General features: G+C 40.7%; 1 protein-coding gene across 2 annotated transcripts in view; it reads right to left on the bottom strand.

Moving 5' to 3' along the window:
• Positions 1-301: 301 nt before the first annotated feature.
• Positions 302-14,846, bottom strand: part of PBX1 (PBX homeobox 1) — a 335,848-nt gene continuing 321,303 nt past the window's right edge. For both annotated transcript variants that reach the window (XM_055587226.1, XM_055587221.1), the window contains one exon: positions 302-426. Coding sequence is in view for 1 of the 2 variants with exons in the window: in XM_055587221.1 (XP_055443196.1) it covers positions 406-426 (21 nt within the window). In the remaining variant the exon portion in view is untranslated. The remainder of the gene's footprint in view (positions 427-14,846) is intronic.

A 14,846-nucleotide genomic window follows, 5' to 3' on the forward strand; every position in this document is an offset into this window, starting at 1 on the left:
TTGTATTTCTACATGCACAACTCTTGCTTTCTTAATGTATTACAGTTTTATTGAGGGTTGAGAGGTTGTCTTCTATATGTAAGTGCTCACCATATTTTGTCTTATATGGCGGTACATAGTGAATGCTTACAAGTGATGATTTGATCACTGGGTTAGTGGGGAAGAGAAGGAAGAGTGATTATTGCTTTGGGACTCTGTGGTTGCAACAGTCCTCTGGTTGCAACATGTGTCAGCCCACTGCTCACCACAGTTGTTCTGACTGATGTGACTGGCCAGGAGGTATCGTCTGACTTCTTCAAAAGTCAGTATGTGTCATTCTGGAAGATGGACCACTGTCCAGTTAGAGGAAGGCGTGTCTTCAGTCAGGAGAAGAGGAGTACTGCCATCAGCAGGCCATCCCAACCATCAGAAGGTTCTTGCAATATCCTGGTAAGAAGCAGAATTCCAGTTTAACTCACAACTTTAACACCCTCTACCCACACATCTTTCATCAGGACCACTATCAAAGAGTCAAATTGACCGATTTCAGTTTTTACTTCTTTTGTCCACCCTCTGGCAAGAGCTCAATAAGCAGCTAACCAGCTGAAAATAGGAGGAGAAGAAAAAGGCCTGGACCTAGATGATACAGGAAATGGCTCATCAGCCATCCAAAATTGAAGTTACTTTTTCATTCATGTAATGTGAATAAAAATTCTCTGTGATAAATATTAGGAATAGTTCAATGGAGTAACCCATCTGTAATTCCTTTAAGAAAGAAAAAGTAAATCATTTGTGTTGCCTTTCTCCCTACATTAGCTTTTTCGGTCCTCATAAGAACCCTGTAAATTACCCTCAATTTATAGATGAAGCAACTAATCCCAATAATATTAAATAACTTGCTAAATATGATAAATTACTAACCTGAGAATTATATGGACAGGCTTTTAACTTGATCCCAGTGGTTTTCCTTTGCACCTCATTTTTATGGCTCCATTTAAAAAGGATTGATAAAAGACAGTTTCCCCTGACCCTATTATGAAGGGTCAGTAAAGTTTGAAAGAAATCATTATAGAATTGTCTTTTCTTTTAGTGATTGTACATAGAACCCAGCCTTAAGACAAACAGATTTTTTTAGAGAAAAAATAATTTTTTTTCAAAAGTTAATAATGACTCTTGTGACCCCATAGACTGTAGCCCACCAGGCTCCTCTGTCCATGAGATTTCCCAAGCAAGGATACTAGAGTGGGTTGCCATTTCCTTCTCCAGGGGATCTTCCAAACCCAGGGATCAAACCCAGGTCTCCTGCATTGGCGGGCAGTTTCTTTACCACTGAGCCACCAGGGAAGCTCATAATATTAACTTGTACTTTTCTCTAGATCATTGAGAAGTCCCCACAGACATGATGCTTCACCCTCAATCACTACAGAATGGGGACACGGTGTCAAAGTTTCCATTATGGGACTGTGGGCTCAAGAGGAAAGAAAGAGAAGCTACAACAAAGTTAGGGAAAGAATCATACTCTACATACTGGCCAAGTTCAGCTTGACAAACTTTAAAAAATAGATCAATCTATCAATAAATTGTCAAGACATTCATCATACACAGACACAGGAACAAATACTAAAAGAAAATAAGGAAAATCAGTACTATTGTTAAGGTGATAGGATTATGAAGAAATGTCCCCAGTTTTACATATTTTGTAATGATATTATATTATTGGTGTTTTATAATATAAAAGGAAGATATAAACCAATAATTATATTCACTTCACTGGATGCTGTGAAAGTACCCATTTGCCCAGGACTAGGTTACTTCTTTCCATCGAAGTCCCATGAGTACAGTTTATTGAATTGACACTTTTGGAAGACAGACTTCTGAATCAGAAGCACTAATATGTTCTCAGTGACATCCTTTAGGTGGAACTGGTTCTTATGGAATTAGCACTCTATACCCAAATAGTACTGGCCTCAATTTCCCTGCTGCTGCTGCTGCTAAGTTGCTTCAGTCTTGTCCAACTCTGTGCGACTCCATAGACGGCAGCCCACCAGGGCCCTCTGTCCCTGGGATTCTCCAGGCAAGAACACTGGAGTGGGTTGCCATTTCCTTCTCCAATGTGTGAAAGTGAAGTCACTCAGTCGTGTCCGACTCATAGCGACCCCAATGGGCTGCAGCCTACCATGCTCCTCCGTCCATGGAATTTTCTAGGCAAGAGTACGCCTTCTCCACAATTTCCACTAGTACCCCTCAAAATGAGCAGTGATGTAGAGTTTGACTTTTTGGACTAAAGTCACTTGGATTACCTTCTATAGCAAAGCTTTTTCTTGTATTTTTATCTTAAAGAGTTGGAAGATTTTTTTCTTTCAATTATTTCAGCAAATTATGCCCAATTCACTAACTTTTATAATTTCCCATTTATTTCACTAGCTTCTATAATTCCACAAGTAGCTTAGAATGTTGGAGTTTAATGGAGAAAAGAGTTAAACTTTCCTGTCTGAAAATGAAGAAACTGAGGCTTAGAGAAAATACTTTCAAATTGAAAGTAAGTACATATGGTATCACAGTGGAGCACAGCTTATATCATATTTTTCCAACTATAATTACAGTCTGCCCTATGAAGTAAGTATAGTGGTTCCTCTCCTTGATATTACTGCTTTTCTCAATTATAATATTCACTAGTTGAGCAGAAAGTACTCAATCCATTGGTACTAAGGGCCTAAGAATAAACTTGCTCAGATATGCAGATGACACCTCCCTTATGGCACAAAGTGAAGAGGAACTAAAGATCCTCTTGATGAAAGTGAAAGAGAATGAAAAAGCTGGCTTAAAACTCAACATTCAAAAAATGAAGATCAAGGCATCCAGTCCCATCACTTCATGGCAAATAGATGGGGAAACAATGGAAACAGTGAGAGACTTTATTTTCTTGGGCTCCAAAATCACTGCAGATGGTGACTGCAGCCATGAAATTAAAAGATGCTTGCTTCTTGGAAGAATTTGTGACAAATCTAGACAGTGTATTAAAAAGAAGAGACATTACTTTGTCAACAAAGGTCTGTCTAGTCAAAGCCATGGTTTTTCCAGTAGTCATGTATGGATGTGAGGGTTGGACCATAAAGATGGCTGAGCACTAAAGAATTGATGCTTTTAAACTATGATGCTGGAGAAGACTCTTGAAATCCCTTAGACAGCAAGGAAATCAAACCAGTCCATCTTAAAGGAGATCAGTCCTGAATGTTCATTGGAAGGACTGATGCTAAAGCTGAAGCTCCAATCCTTTGGCCATCTGATGTGTAGAACTGACTCATCTGAAAAGACCCTGATGCCGCGAAAGATTGAAGGCAGGAGGAGAAGAGGATGACAGAGGATGAGATGGTTGGATGGCATCACTGACTTGATGGACATGAGTTTGAGCAAGCTCTGGAGTTGGTGACAAACAGGGAAGCCTGGTGTGCTGCAGTCCATGGGGTCACAAAGAGTCGGACATGACTGAGCGACTGAACTGAACTGAACTGGACTCATTGGAAAAGACCTTAATGCTGGGAAAGATTAAAGGTAGCAGGAAAAGGGGACAACAGAGAATGAGATGATTGGATGGCATCAGCGACTCAATGGACAAGAGTTTGAGCAAGCTCCAGAAGATGGTGAAGGATACAGAAGTCTGACGTGCTGCAGTCCATGGGGTTGCAAAGAGTCAGACACAAATGAGCAACTGACAACAATGACGTTTTCACATTTTATAGTGAGACAGACATTTCACATTTAAGAATCTGGCACATAGACAGTCTCAAAACTAGGTTTCCATTTCACTTGTTTTCTTAAAGGAGGATATTATCTCATGACTTAAAAATCTGAAACAAAATCTATCAGATTAAAAGAAAAGGGAGTCCTCCCTGCCTCTTGCCAGCTAAGGGAATTCCATAGCCTGAATATGGGCATTGGCTCCCCCAGATTTCTGCTAATTCAAGGTAGGAGCAGTGAGGTCTGGCATAGAGGAGGCGAGACTATTTGTGTCTGTGCCTCTCTACCTCTTAGGAACTCTTTGAACTTTGCTTCTGTCTTATACCACGTTATGTCCAATGTAAAATTTAAACCCTTTTCAGAATTATCAACTCACAACATTATCATGACCTGCTGCTGCTAAGTCGCTTCAGTCATGTCAGACTCTGTGTGACCCCATGGACGGCAGCCCACCAGGCTCCTCCGTTCTTGGGATTCTCCAGGCAAGAACACTGGAGTGGGTTGCCATTTCCTTCTCCAATGCATGAAAGTGAAAAGTGAAAGTGAAGTCTCTCAGTCATGTCCGACCCTCAGTGACCCCATGGACTGCAGCCCACCAGGTTCCTCCGTCCATGGGATTTTCCAGGCAGGAGTACTGGAGTGGGGTGCCATTGCCTTCTCCATATCATGACCTATATATATATATATATATATATATATATATACATACATACACACATTATATAACATTATATCTATATGCATATATATATATATATATATATAGAGAGAGAGAGAGAGAGAGTATTGAGAGTATGCTCAATTTTACGGAATAATTCTAGACAGCCAAGTTTGGGAGGAATCACATCACCCATCACCCAGTACTCAGATTTCTGCCACTTTTCTGGCTTACTCTTTCCTCTTCTTCTTTCTGCCTTTCCTCCCTTTTTCCTTTCTGCTATGCTGAGCACTCCAAATTCATCTCTCTGTATGATGAAGAGCATTACCACCCTTCCTCTTAGATCTTCACACCCACTCATAATGCTGATGCCTCAAAATTCACACTCATTTTTTTCTCCAAGAAGGTCATTCTCTCTTTAGCTGTCCCTGTTACAGTTGTAAATATTTCCTTCATTGTCTACGAAAGGTGCAGTCAGAAAGAAATTTCTGGGAGCAACGTGCTGTGGAAAACAATTGGGCAGTTTCTCCAACAGTTAAATATAGAATTACAGGATGACTCAGCAATTCCATTCTCTGTATGCTTTCAAGAGAAATAAATATACATTCCCTCAGAAACTGATTCACACATGAATGTTCATAGTAACATTATCATAGTAACCAACAGGTGGAAACAACTCACATTCTCATTAACAGATGAATAGATACATAAAACATGACGTGGCCGTACAATGGAATATTATTCAGCCACGAAAAGGAGCCAGGTGCTGATAACTTGCTATGACATAGGTGAACTTTGAAAACATTATGCTGAGTGAAAGAAACCAGATATAAAATCTTACCTATTATATGATTCTTTTTATATGATATATAACCTAGAGGTTACCAGGTGATGAAAGTAGGAGGAATGGGAAGTAATTACTTAATGGGCATGTGTTGTTTTTATAGGGTGATGAAAATGTTTTGAAACTCATGAGAGATGCTTATTGTACAACATTGTTGAATACGCTAAATACCACTGCATTGTACACTTTTAAATAGTTAATTGTATGATATGCAAATTTTACTTCAATTTAAAAAATTTGCACGTGTGTGCACACAGATACACACACACACAGAGAAGAGGGAGTCATGAAGTGAGGGTAACATTGAAAATTTTCCAGGCCCTCCTCTTGGACTCTCAGGCAGTTCTGGGAGTTGCCTCACTTTCTCAGGAGGGGCACGGCAGGCTCTGTATTTAGATACATTCTCATGGAGTTAGAGGCCTGGATTCTAGGCCTGTTCTAATTGTCGTCTATGTGATTCTGAGCAAATCACTTAATATCTCTCTTCCTTAAAATCACTTAAGGAAGGCTTTGGACTAAACAATCTTTAAATCATTTGGATTACATGAAATAGACTGGTTAATTTAAGCAGAAAAGGAAAGTACTAGAAAGATATCAGTTGGCTCACAGAACTTAAGGAGGCCTGGATAATTAGTCTTAGAAAAAGACAGATCCAGGACACCTTGGTGGGTGAGTTGACGAGGGTAGAAAGCTGATGGTGGGGGCGGGGGTGCGATGTAGGGGAAAGTCTCATTGAAGTGCTGGGGCTAAAGGGGCAGGTGCTGGGAAATAAAAACTGTAGTCTTTCAGGACCTTCCTCGCTACTTCCTTCCTCCCCCTTCCTTCCTCCTTCCCTTCCTTCTTTTATTTCTTCCCTCTTTCCCCTCTTTTCCTTTCTTTCTCTTGCAAATATCAACTGGCTTTTAAGCTATGGCAAGATTAGATTTTGGCACACAAAAGTGAACTGTTTTCTTCCAGAAAAATTCCCATTTCTCTCCAGACTCCCAGGAGGATGAACCCATGGTAGGAAAAAAAAGGGCTGCCTTGGCTGAGGCTGGGTACCAGAAAGCTTGAGAGTGGCAGTGCCCACAAGGATCAGAGCCAGAGAGGGCTGGGAGCACTGAACTCAGAGCAGATGGCTAAGAGAATAGTCCACCAAAGACCTTGGGTACCGCTGCTAGTCAGAGGGGTTTCCTTTCAGAATGTTCCCATTAACACATTTTCTTGGCATTGGCCTTATGGCTGCTGGGATGAGTAGCTTTTTTCCTTTTCCAAACTGTCCTTATCAGTAATGCAACAATAGCTAATTTAATTAGCTGACCTGAATGGCAGCCAGTTTGAGCTAATTTGGTTTTGCTAGCTGCTCCCTGGTATGTCCAGAACTGATAAGCATTCTTCCCTCCAGACAAACAGTGGGGAATTTGAGGGAGCAGTGAGAGGGAGAGTAACCCTTCCGAAGTCTGTCTTACACCTGTGGGATTTAGTACTTCAGCAAAGGCAAGTTATTCTTGAGTCAGTATTCCCCAAAGCCCTGTCAGATTTGTAAACTGAAAGATAAAAAAGACAATCTGGAAATTGCAAAGGCAAGGTGCCCAGGATGAGAGAGCCAGGGAAAAACATTCCCCTTAGCAGGAAGAACACTTGGCCAAAAGATTTGGATCTTAGCCACTGACTGACCTTCCCCAAGTCACTTTACCTCTGTGTCTCAGCTACTCATGCATAATAATAATATGCAGGACATATGCATCACATATCTCTGGAGAAGGAAATGGCAACCCACTCCAGTATTCTTGCCTGGAAAATCCCATTGACAGAGGAGGCTGGCAGGTTACAGTCCATGGGGCCGCAAAAAAGTTGGGCACGACTTAGAGACTAAACAACAACTAAATAACTAAACAACAACGACTTAGCGACTAAACATGTTGTTTAGTTGCTTATATTAAAGTTGTATATATTAAAATATCACATATATAAGATGAATAATAATAACCATTGCCCTACTTCCTTCATATATATGTTGTAGAACTGCAACACTATAATGAAGATGAGATTACTTGTCACATATAAAGAACTATGCCAATGGGAAACATTTTGGTAATTAGCACACCACCATGAGTGTGGCCTGTGCCTCCAGGGCAAGAACAAAATACAATTCCTCTCTGTGGCCCTAGCACTTGTCAACTGAATGAAAGAGAAAGAGAAGTATGAGGAGATGGGTAGGCATAGTTCACAGTATGCGGAAGTCAGTGCACAACTAAATCTCATAAAATGTAAGCTGACTTTTCAGTTTAGTATCTTAATCTTCTCCACCCTTGACAACTTCCTCCTCTCTTGACAAGAGAAAACGGGTTCAGAAAGACAACACTGTTGATGTCAGATCTGTATTCACAGAAGAGCTATTCTATACCACCTGTATCTCTGCCCACCATCCCTCACCCCAAGGTCTTCCAGCGCAACCTGCCTTCACTAGTAGGTGAAGGACCACACCCAAAGCAGGCTTTTGTGTTTGCTCTGGGGTCTTTTTTCCTTTAAAGTGCTGCATTTCAATGAGATACACTGAATTATACATTGAATTATAATTTGCCTCTATTCACACAGAATATAAAAGGCATCTTGCTTGAAATGAGTGGATTTGAAAAAATTTGGAATAGGAAAGATCTATAGGATAGTATTGTTTGTTCCATAATTTTTAAAAATTCATTTATTTTTAATTGGAGAATAATTGCCTTACAGGATCGTTTTGGTCTCTGCCATATATTAACACGAATCAGTCATAGGTATACCTATGTCCCCTCGTTCTTGAACCTCCCTCCCACCTTCCTCCTACCCCACCCCTCTAGGTTGTCACAGAGCATCAGATTTGAGCTCCCTGAGTCACACAGCAAATTTCCACTGGCTATCTAGTTTTACACTGGTAATGTTATGTTTCAATGCTGCTCTCTCAATTCGTCCTACCCTTTCCTTCCCCCACTGTGTCCACAAGTCTGGTATTTGGTCAAATCTATTTTTAACCATCCCCAAAACTGTGTTGACCATTTTCTCTCACTCCACACCCTCCCCTGGGAGATCTCATCCATTCCACAGTTCTACTGCATCCCATAGGGTGAAGCCTCACAAGCCATTATCTTCAACCCTGACCTCACCCCTGAGCTTAGTATCCAGAAACACAACCGCCTGTTAAGGATTTCTACCTGAATCACCTATTGCACCTCATATCTAAGATTCTCAAAATTGCCCTCATCACCTAGTTTGCAAAGTCTGCTTGTCTTAATTTTATGTTTTTTCGAGTGGCTCACAGTTTCCAAACCAGAAACCCAACCTTTCCTTCATGCAGTCTTCTTGGTGGAAAATGAGTTTATTGATTTTGCCTTCCAAATATCTCTCCCATTCAAGTCTTTTTTGCCACTGAAATTATTTTATTTGTATTTTTCATCTTCCATCCCCTACTTCAAACAAATTTCTTAAAGGCAGAGATTCCCTGCATATCGAGCAACTAACCAATATTTGTTGATGTGAATTGAATTAAAATCTCCCTTACTCTGTTCCACCAAATTTCCAAATCTTTAGTGAATATCAATTACTGTACTTAAGACAACTGAAGATGTAGTTGAGTTTCTCTGTTCTACCGTAACAGCTATTCCAATGGACTCTAAATTCACAGTCAGTCCCTAAACTTGTGAGTGCAGCCTGCTCAGCTGGGACCATACAACCTCATTGACAGGCCTACCTTCTGGGTTTGCTCTAAAAGTTATAGCTCAGACTTAGAACACTCAGCAGTTTCTCCAGTGTTTGCAGGAAAGGCAGAATCCACTCTAGCTGCCTTCATTACTTCTTTACAGATTCATTGTCTTTGACTTACTCACAGTTAAACATAGAATCAGGTATGGAATATTCTTCATAATGTCAAATTACAAGTATATGCCTATAATACATTGGAAGTATTTGGAATTTCTTAATAACTGGTGTCTCAACAATAATTTTTTTTTATTTTATAGTTATTTCTCTAACTTTTACTTAGTTCCTGATATGGATTTCATATCTATTTTTCCCTGAAGCATGAGCCCTAGTGTCAGTGGATGACATTACTGCATATGGAAAGGCAGCCGAATCATGGAAGGGTGTTGAGCCAGACAGCCTCAGTTCAAATTCTGACCCACCACCTACTGTCTGTGAGAATGACCAATGACCATACCTCTCTAGCTCACCTTCCTCATCTCTAACTGGGGGTAATAATGTCTCCACATACTTCCCAGGCTTCTTGTGAAAATTAAAAGACCTAATTCACGAGTTGCATTTACCACTCCATTTGGCACAATATAAGACAGCTATTATTATATTACTTGATAGTGAGAAAAGAAGGACATCAAAGTGGATTTTGATGAAAAAAAAAAAAGGTTTCATCATTTAAAAATTTTAATTGCAAAACTAGTTGTTTACCATGGACGGATTCTGTGCTATTCAGTTTACCTATGTTATCTCATCTAACTTGCGCACTGCACATCAACTCTGTAATGCAGCTTTTATTATACCTGTTTCACAGATGAGAAAATTAAGCCTTAGAGAGGTTAAGAAACTTACCACTTGACACATAGATAGTAAGCGACGGAACTAGAATATTAACTCTGGACTGTGTCCAAAGCTAAAATTAAACAAAATACATAGCATTTATTCAAAGTCCTTACATCTCTGTAAGTAAAACAAAGGAAAAGCAAATACTTGGATGAATCACAAAATAACTATGCTGAGTGAAAGAAGCCAGACCAACAAAAAGTATATATTACCTGATTCCATTTATATAAAACTCTAGAAATGCAAGCTAATTACAGAGTGACCAAGAGCAGACCAGTGTTGCTTGAGGAGGGTATTAGGTTAGGAGTGGTGGAAAGGATGAATCAAAAAGAAAACTTTTGAGGCTGATGAGTATCTTTAACATCTTGATTGTGGTGATGGTGATGATGCACATATATGTTAAATAACCAAATCGTGTATTTCAAATATGTTCAGTTTATTGAATGTCAGTTATGCTCAATATAAGAGTTTAAAAAACACAAGCTACGTTTGTACCCTCAAAATCATACAGTTAAATGAAGAAAACCACTATACCACTGGGGTCAGGCTTTCTGCATCTCTACAGAAAACAGTCATACCTTCTGCTTTATTCCACTGCTTTATTACCTTAATGTGCTGGCCTGGAGGATAAATGAAATAATAAATGCAGAGCCCTGAACACAGTGTCCGGGTCATGCGAGCCACTCAGTTCGTTCTCTTCCCACACCTGCATTATAGATTAGTCCCAACTTCTCAGAAATGCAAATGCCTAGGCACTCACCTCTGGAGGCTTTCAATATCCCTACATTGGAGCCTTTTTACGACTGCCTTAGAGCCAGCCAGCATCCCTTTCCTCCTCTAATTGTCCCGCAGAGACCAGGGCAGGGCAAGTGCCAGCGGGCACGTGGGGACCAGAGCAGCCCAGCAGAAGAGACTGCGCTGGTATTGAGCTTCGTGAACAAGGACCTCATTCATCTTCACAGACTTTGCTGTGCCATCCATTTTAAATGACATGGTAGGCGACCCGTTTATCAAGATCAGCATACTACTCTATTATTATGATTATTTAGCATTTACATAACACTGGATTTGCAAGTGCTTAATAATAATTCATTTATTACATCATCTAACTACTCACTAATGGAAAATTCAAGGAGTTGTCATGAGTTCACTGACCTCCACTTTGGAGACACCTTAGGCCGTTTCCAACAGCATGCGCAAGTACCAGTTGTGAAATATTTTAATGAAAAAACGTTTGGTATATATATATATTTTTTCCCTTGGCATTTATAATGTATCTACTGAGATAATACTCTTTCTTTACAATGAATAAAATAAGCATTACTATTAAAAATCCTCTGAAGATCCCCTGGAGTAGGAAATGGCAACCCACTCTAGTATTCTTGCCTGGAAAATCCCATAGACAGAAGAGCCTGGTGGGCTACAGTCCATGGGGTCGCAAATAGTCGGACACGACTTAGTGACTAAACAACATTATAAATAAGTAACTGAAGCCATGTCTCTCTAGAACTTGTATGGAGGCTACAAGAGTGAACCCCAGGTGTGTGCAGACATGGAAACCCACCACTACATCTGTCAAGAAAGGGCTCATCGCCTGGCCAGGTGGAGTGTGCTAGCTGGCATCTCTGGCTGCTAGGGTCTTCAATGTCCACCTCAGACAGGGACTAAGCATGGCCATGGTCCACGTGTCGGCCATTTCTGCCCAACACAAGACTCATCTCAAACAGGCTTTGTTTCAGAGCTCCTCTTTTACAGGCGTACCTCACCATTTGATGGCTTCTCTACCCAATTGCGCTTCCTTCCCCTTTTCCATCACAGATGTAACTCTCCAATAAACATTTTTCAGTCCTTGCTCCACCTCAGTGTCTGCTTCCCAGAGAACCCAGCCAGCCAGTATGAACCTAGAGTTTATACTCTGACAATAAGCATGTCATTTAGGCAAGTATCTCTGGATTGTAAAATTTTCACCACTCTATTGGGATGGTTGGCTTTGGTTCTTTCAAAGGTCTTTCCATTTATTCCATCCTTCCACCTATGAATTTGTGTGGAATGGAGTTTGATATTAATATAAATTCTGTGCCTTTAGCCTTTATGCAAGAGGTTTTGTGATGGAGAAAGATTTTAAGGAACAAACTCAAGAGTCCTCCTATTTTCCTATCTATAATAACCTAGAATGATTCCAAGTCTGTTAGAATGTACAATAGAAAGATGATTATGAGTGTGGATTGATGAGTGTGAAAATTACACAGTAAGAATTTATATGTATGTGTAAAGTATATCTAACATAAAACATGAAAAAACATAATTAAATAAATATCATAGGTGATCTAATTCTTATACATGCATAAAATATTGGTCAAGACAGAAGATCTCAGAGCAGAGAGAAAACAGATAGAGAGATCTCACTGATAGATAGAGAAGACAGAACTGCATTCTTAGAAGATCTAATACCTGAGTCTGATTGTCCCTGAGAAAAAGTTCAAATGAACCACCCCAAAAGGAAACAATTCCTTGGACAGGGCATACTTCAGAATTCTGGGAGATGCAACTCTCCCTTATCAGATGCTCAGATTTTTCACCTGTGGAGGTTTGATTTTCAAGCCAAGAATCAAAACAGAACGTGTGTGTGCCTGTTCTCTTCATGTCCCTATTTTTTTAAAAAACTGCTGTTCTCTAAGCCATTTTTGAAAGAAGCTTGGTCTCCACCATTTCTCTGGATTCTTCAGTGGTCTCTGGTCAAAGGAGACAGCCACAAAAGAAACTGTTAGGAGACTTAATTAGGGTTTTTGAAAGTAAAATCAAACAAGGATCTATTATGCAAAGATTATAATAAAAAAGCTGCCACTGTCAGCCTAAATGTACAGTTCTCATTGGGCACCAGCCCTGAGAGTCACATGTGTACAAAGAAGTCTGTGATTTGAGAGGTCATACTGGCTAAGACTTTAACACAGATTCAACAAAGCTTTATACAAACTCATGGAAGATTTGATCTGTAATCAATTAGGAAGGTCATATGGGATATTTGAGAGAGATTTCACTGACGCTCTTAAAGGCCTGGTGAAAGAAGGTATACCCCCAAATGCCAATGATAAAGACTCGGCAATATTCTAGACTTAGTTATTTAAATGACCATTTCAGAGCAAGTCGTAAAGGAATTTGGGACTCACAGAAGTCAGCATGAAGCTACCAAAAAGAAGTCACCACGCATGCATGTCATTCACCGCTTGGTAAGGGGACTCGGACCAGCACATGTCTCCTCATGTGCTAGAAGCAGAAGCACTGCTCCTTTGGACAGTGTACAAAATCTTTCTTGGTATTCCTTAGGATAGAGTGGGTACTGTGGGAAGTCACATCCCAATTCCTGGGAAGGAATAATGATACATGAATCAACCCTCAGCCAAAATTTGTCTCCAATATTTTTCTACAAGGCTGTGGGCCTGTCCTGTTCTATGCAGAATATTAATGACTTGAATGAAAGCAGCAAGGGAGGGCGGCTATGTATCTGGCCTTTAGAGTCAGACAGAGCTGGGTTTAAATCCTGACTCTCCTACATACTGGCTGCGTATCCTTGGACAAGTGACTTAACCTTTCTGAGTCACAGAGTGCTTCACTATAAAACGGGGATAGGGACTTCCTGGTGGTCCAGGGGCTAACAGTTTGCATTCCCAATGCAGGGGCCTGGATTTGATCCCTGGTCAAGGAACTAGATTCCACATGCCACAACTAAAGATTTCACGTGCTGTAACCAAGACCTGGTACAAATTAATAAATAAAATAAATAAATATAAAAATAAAATAATAAAATAAAATGGTGATAGCGTGTACTCAGCAGAGTTGGTGAAGGGAGGATGAAACAGTGTGCTGTGTAAAGCATAGTATCTGGCAGAGACAGGCTCCCCAAATGGTAACTCTCTGCTGCACGTGAATACATCGTCTGAGAGTAATGAGAATATGTTGGATGACAAAATCAGGATCCAAAAAGGTCTCAGCAGGCTGGACTCAAGGACCAAATCTAATAGGATGGCATTTAACAAAGATAAATGTAAAGGCACTGCAATTAGGTCTGAACAGCAAGCGGCACACGTGCCCAGTGGGGAGATAGGGCTTATCAACAGCACACCTGGAAAAGACTTGGGGGCATTGCATGACTCTTGGCTCATTAATGGGTCAATCAGGTGAAGTGGCTGCCAAAAAGCAAAGGCAGTATTAAGCAGTGTAAAGGCTCATTGTCTGGAACAAAGGGAGAAATAATGCCTGTCTCCATGACCACACTCGGGTACTACACTTTAATAGGGGTGGTGATTAGCTGGGCTTTTTCCAAAGACACAGAATCAGGATAGTGAGGAGACACAAACTCAGTCAAAGCAAAGAACAGCGGAGGCCAGGGAATACCACGGAGGCTTAGGATGAGTGTTTACAAACATGAGAAAAGCAGTTATGTACTTGATGATGAATTAGAGCTCGGTAATACAAATTCCTAACTCTTTGCCTGCTTAACATTGCTCAGGGGAGAATTAGGATGAGGGTGGCATTACAGAAAGGAAGGCTGCTGTGCAATATAAAGAAAAGTGAAGTCGCTCAGTCGTGTCCGACTCTTTGTGACTCCACAGACTATCACCTACCAGGCTCCTCAGGCAACAGTCCATGGATTTTTTCAGGCAAGAGTACTGGAGTGGGTTGCCATTTCCTTCTCCAGGGGATCTTCCCGACCCAGGGATCGAACCTGGGTCTCCTGCATTGGAGGCAGACATTCTAGCATCAGAGCCACAGGGAAGCCCTCTAACTGTCGATGCTCTCACAAACAGGGAGGGATTGGGTTCCCCATCTCGGAAGCATTCAAGCTGAGGCTGCAGAATCACCTGCAAAGGATATTACTAAGTGATTACTACACCCCCTGAAGCAGGGCTCAACGTGCAGCCCATGTGCCCCCAGAAATTGTTTGCAAAATCCTGTAAGTGTGTGCAGAAGTTCATTTTTCTCTGGGTAGAGGGTTCATGACCTCTTCAAATCTTTTGTGGAACCCAAAAACCTACCCTGAAAAGATGAAGATAAACTGAGTTGATGCACTATTGCTTTCAA

The sequence above is a fragment of the Bubalus kerabau genome, chromosome 6 (assembly GCF_029407905.1).
Source record: "Bubalus kerabau isolate K-KA32 ecotype Philippines breed swamp buffalo chromosome 6, PCC_UOA_SB_1v2, whole genome shotgun sequence".
Taxonomy (NCBI): domain Eukaryota; kingdom Metazoa; phylum Chordata; class Mammalia; order Artiodactyla; family Bovidae; genus Bubalus; species Bubalus kerabau.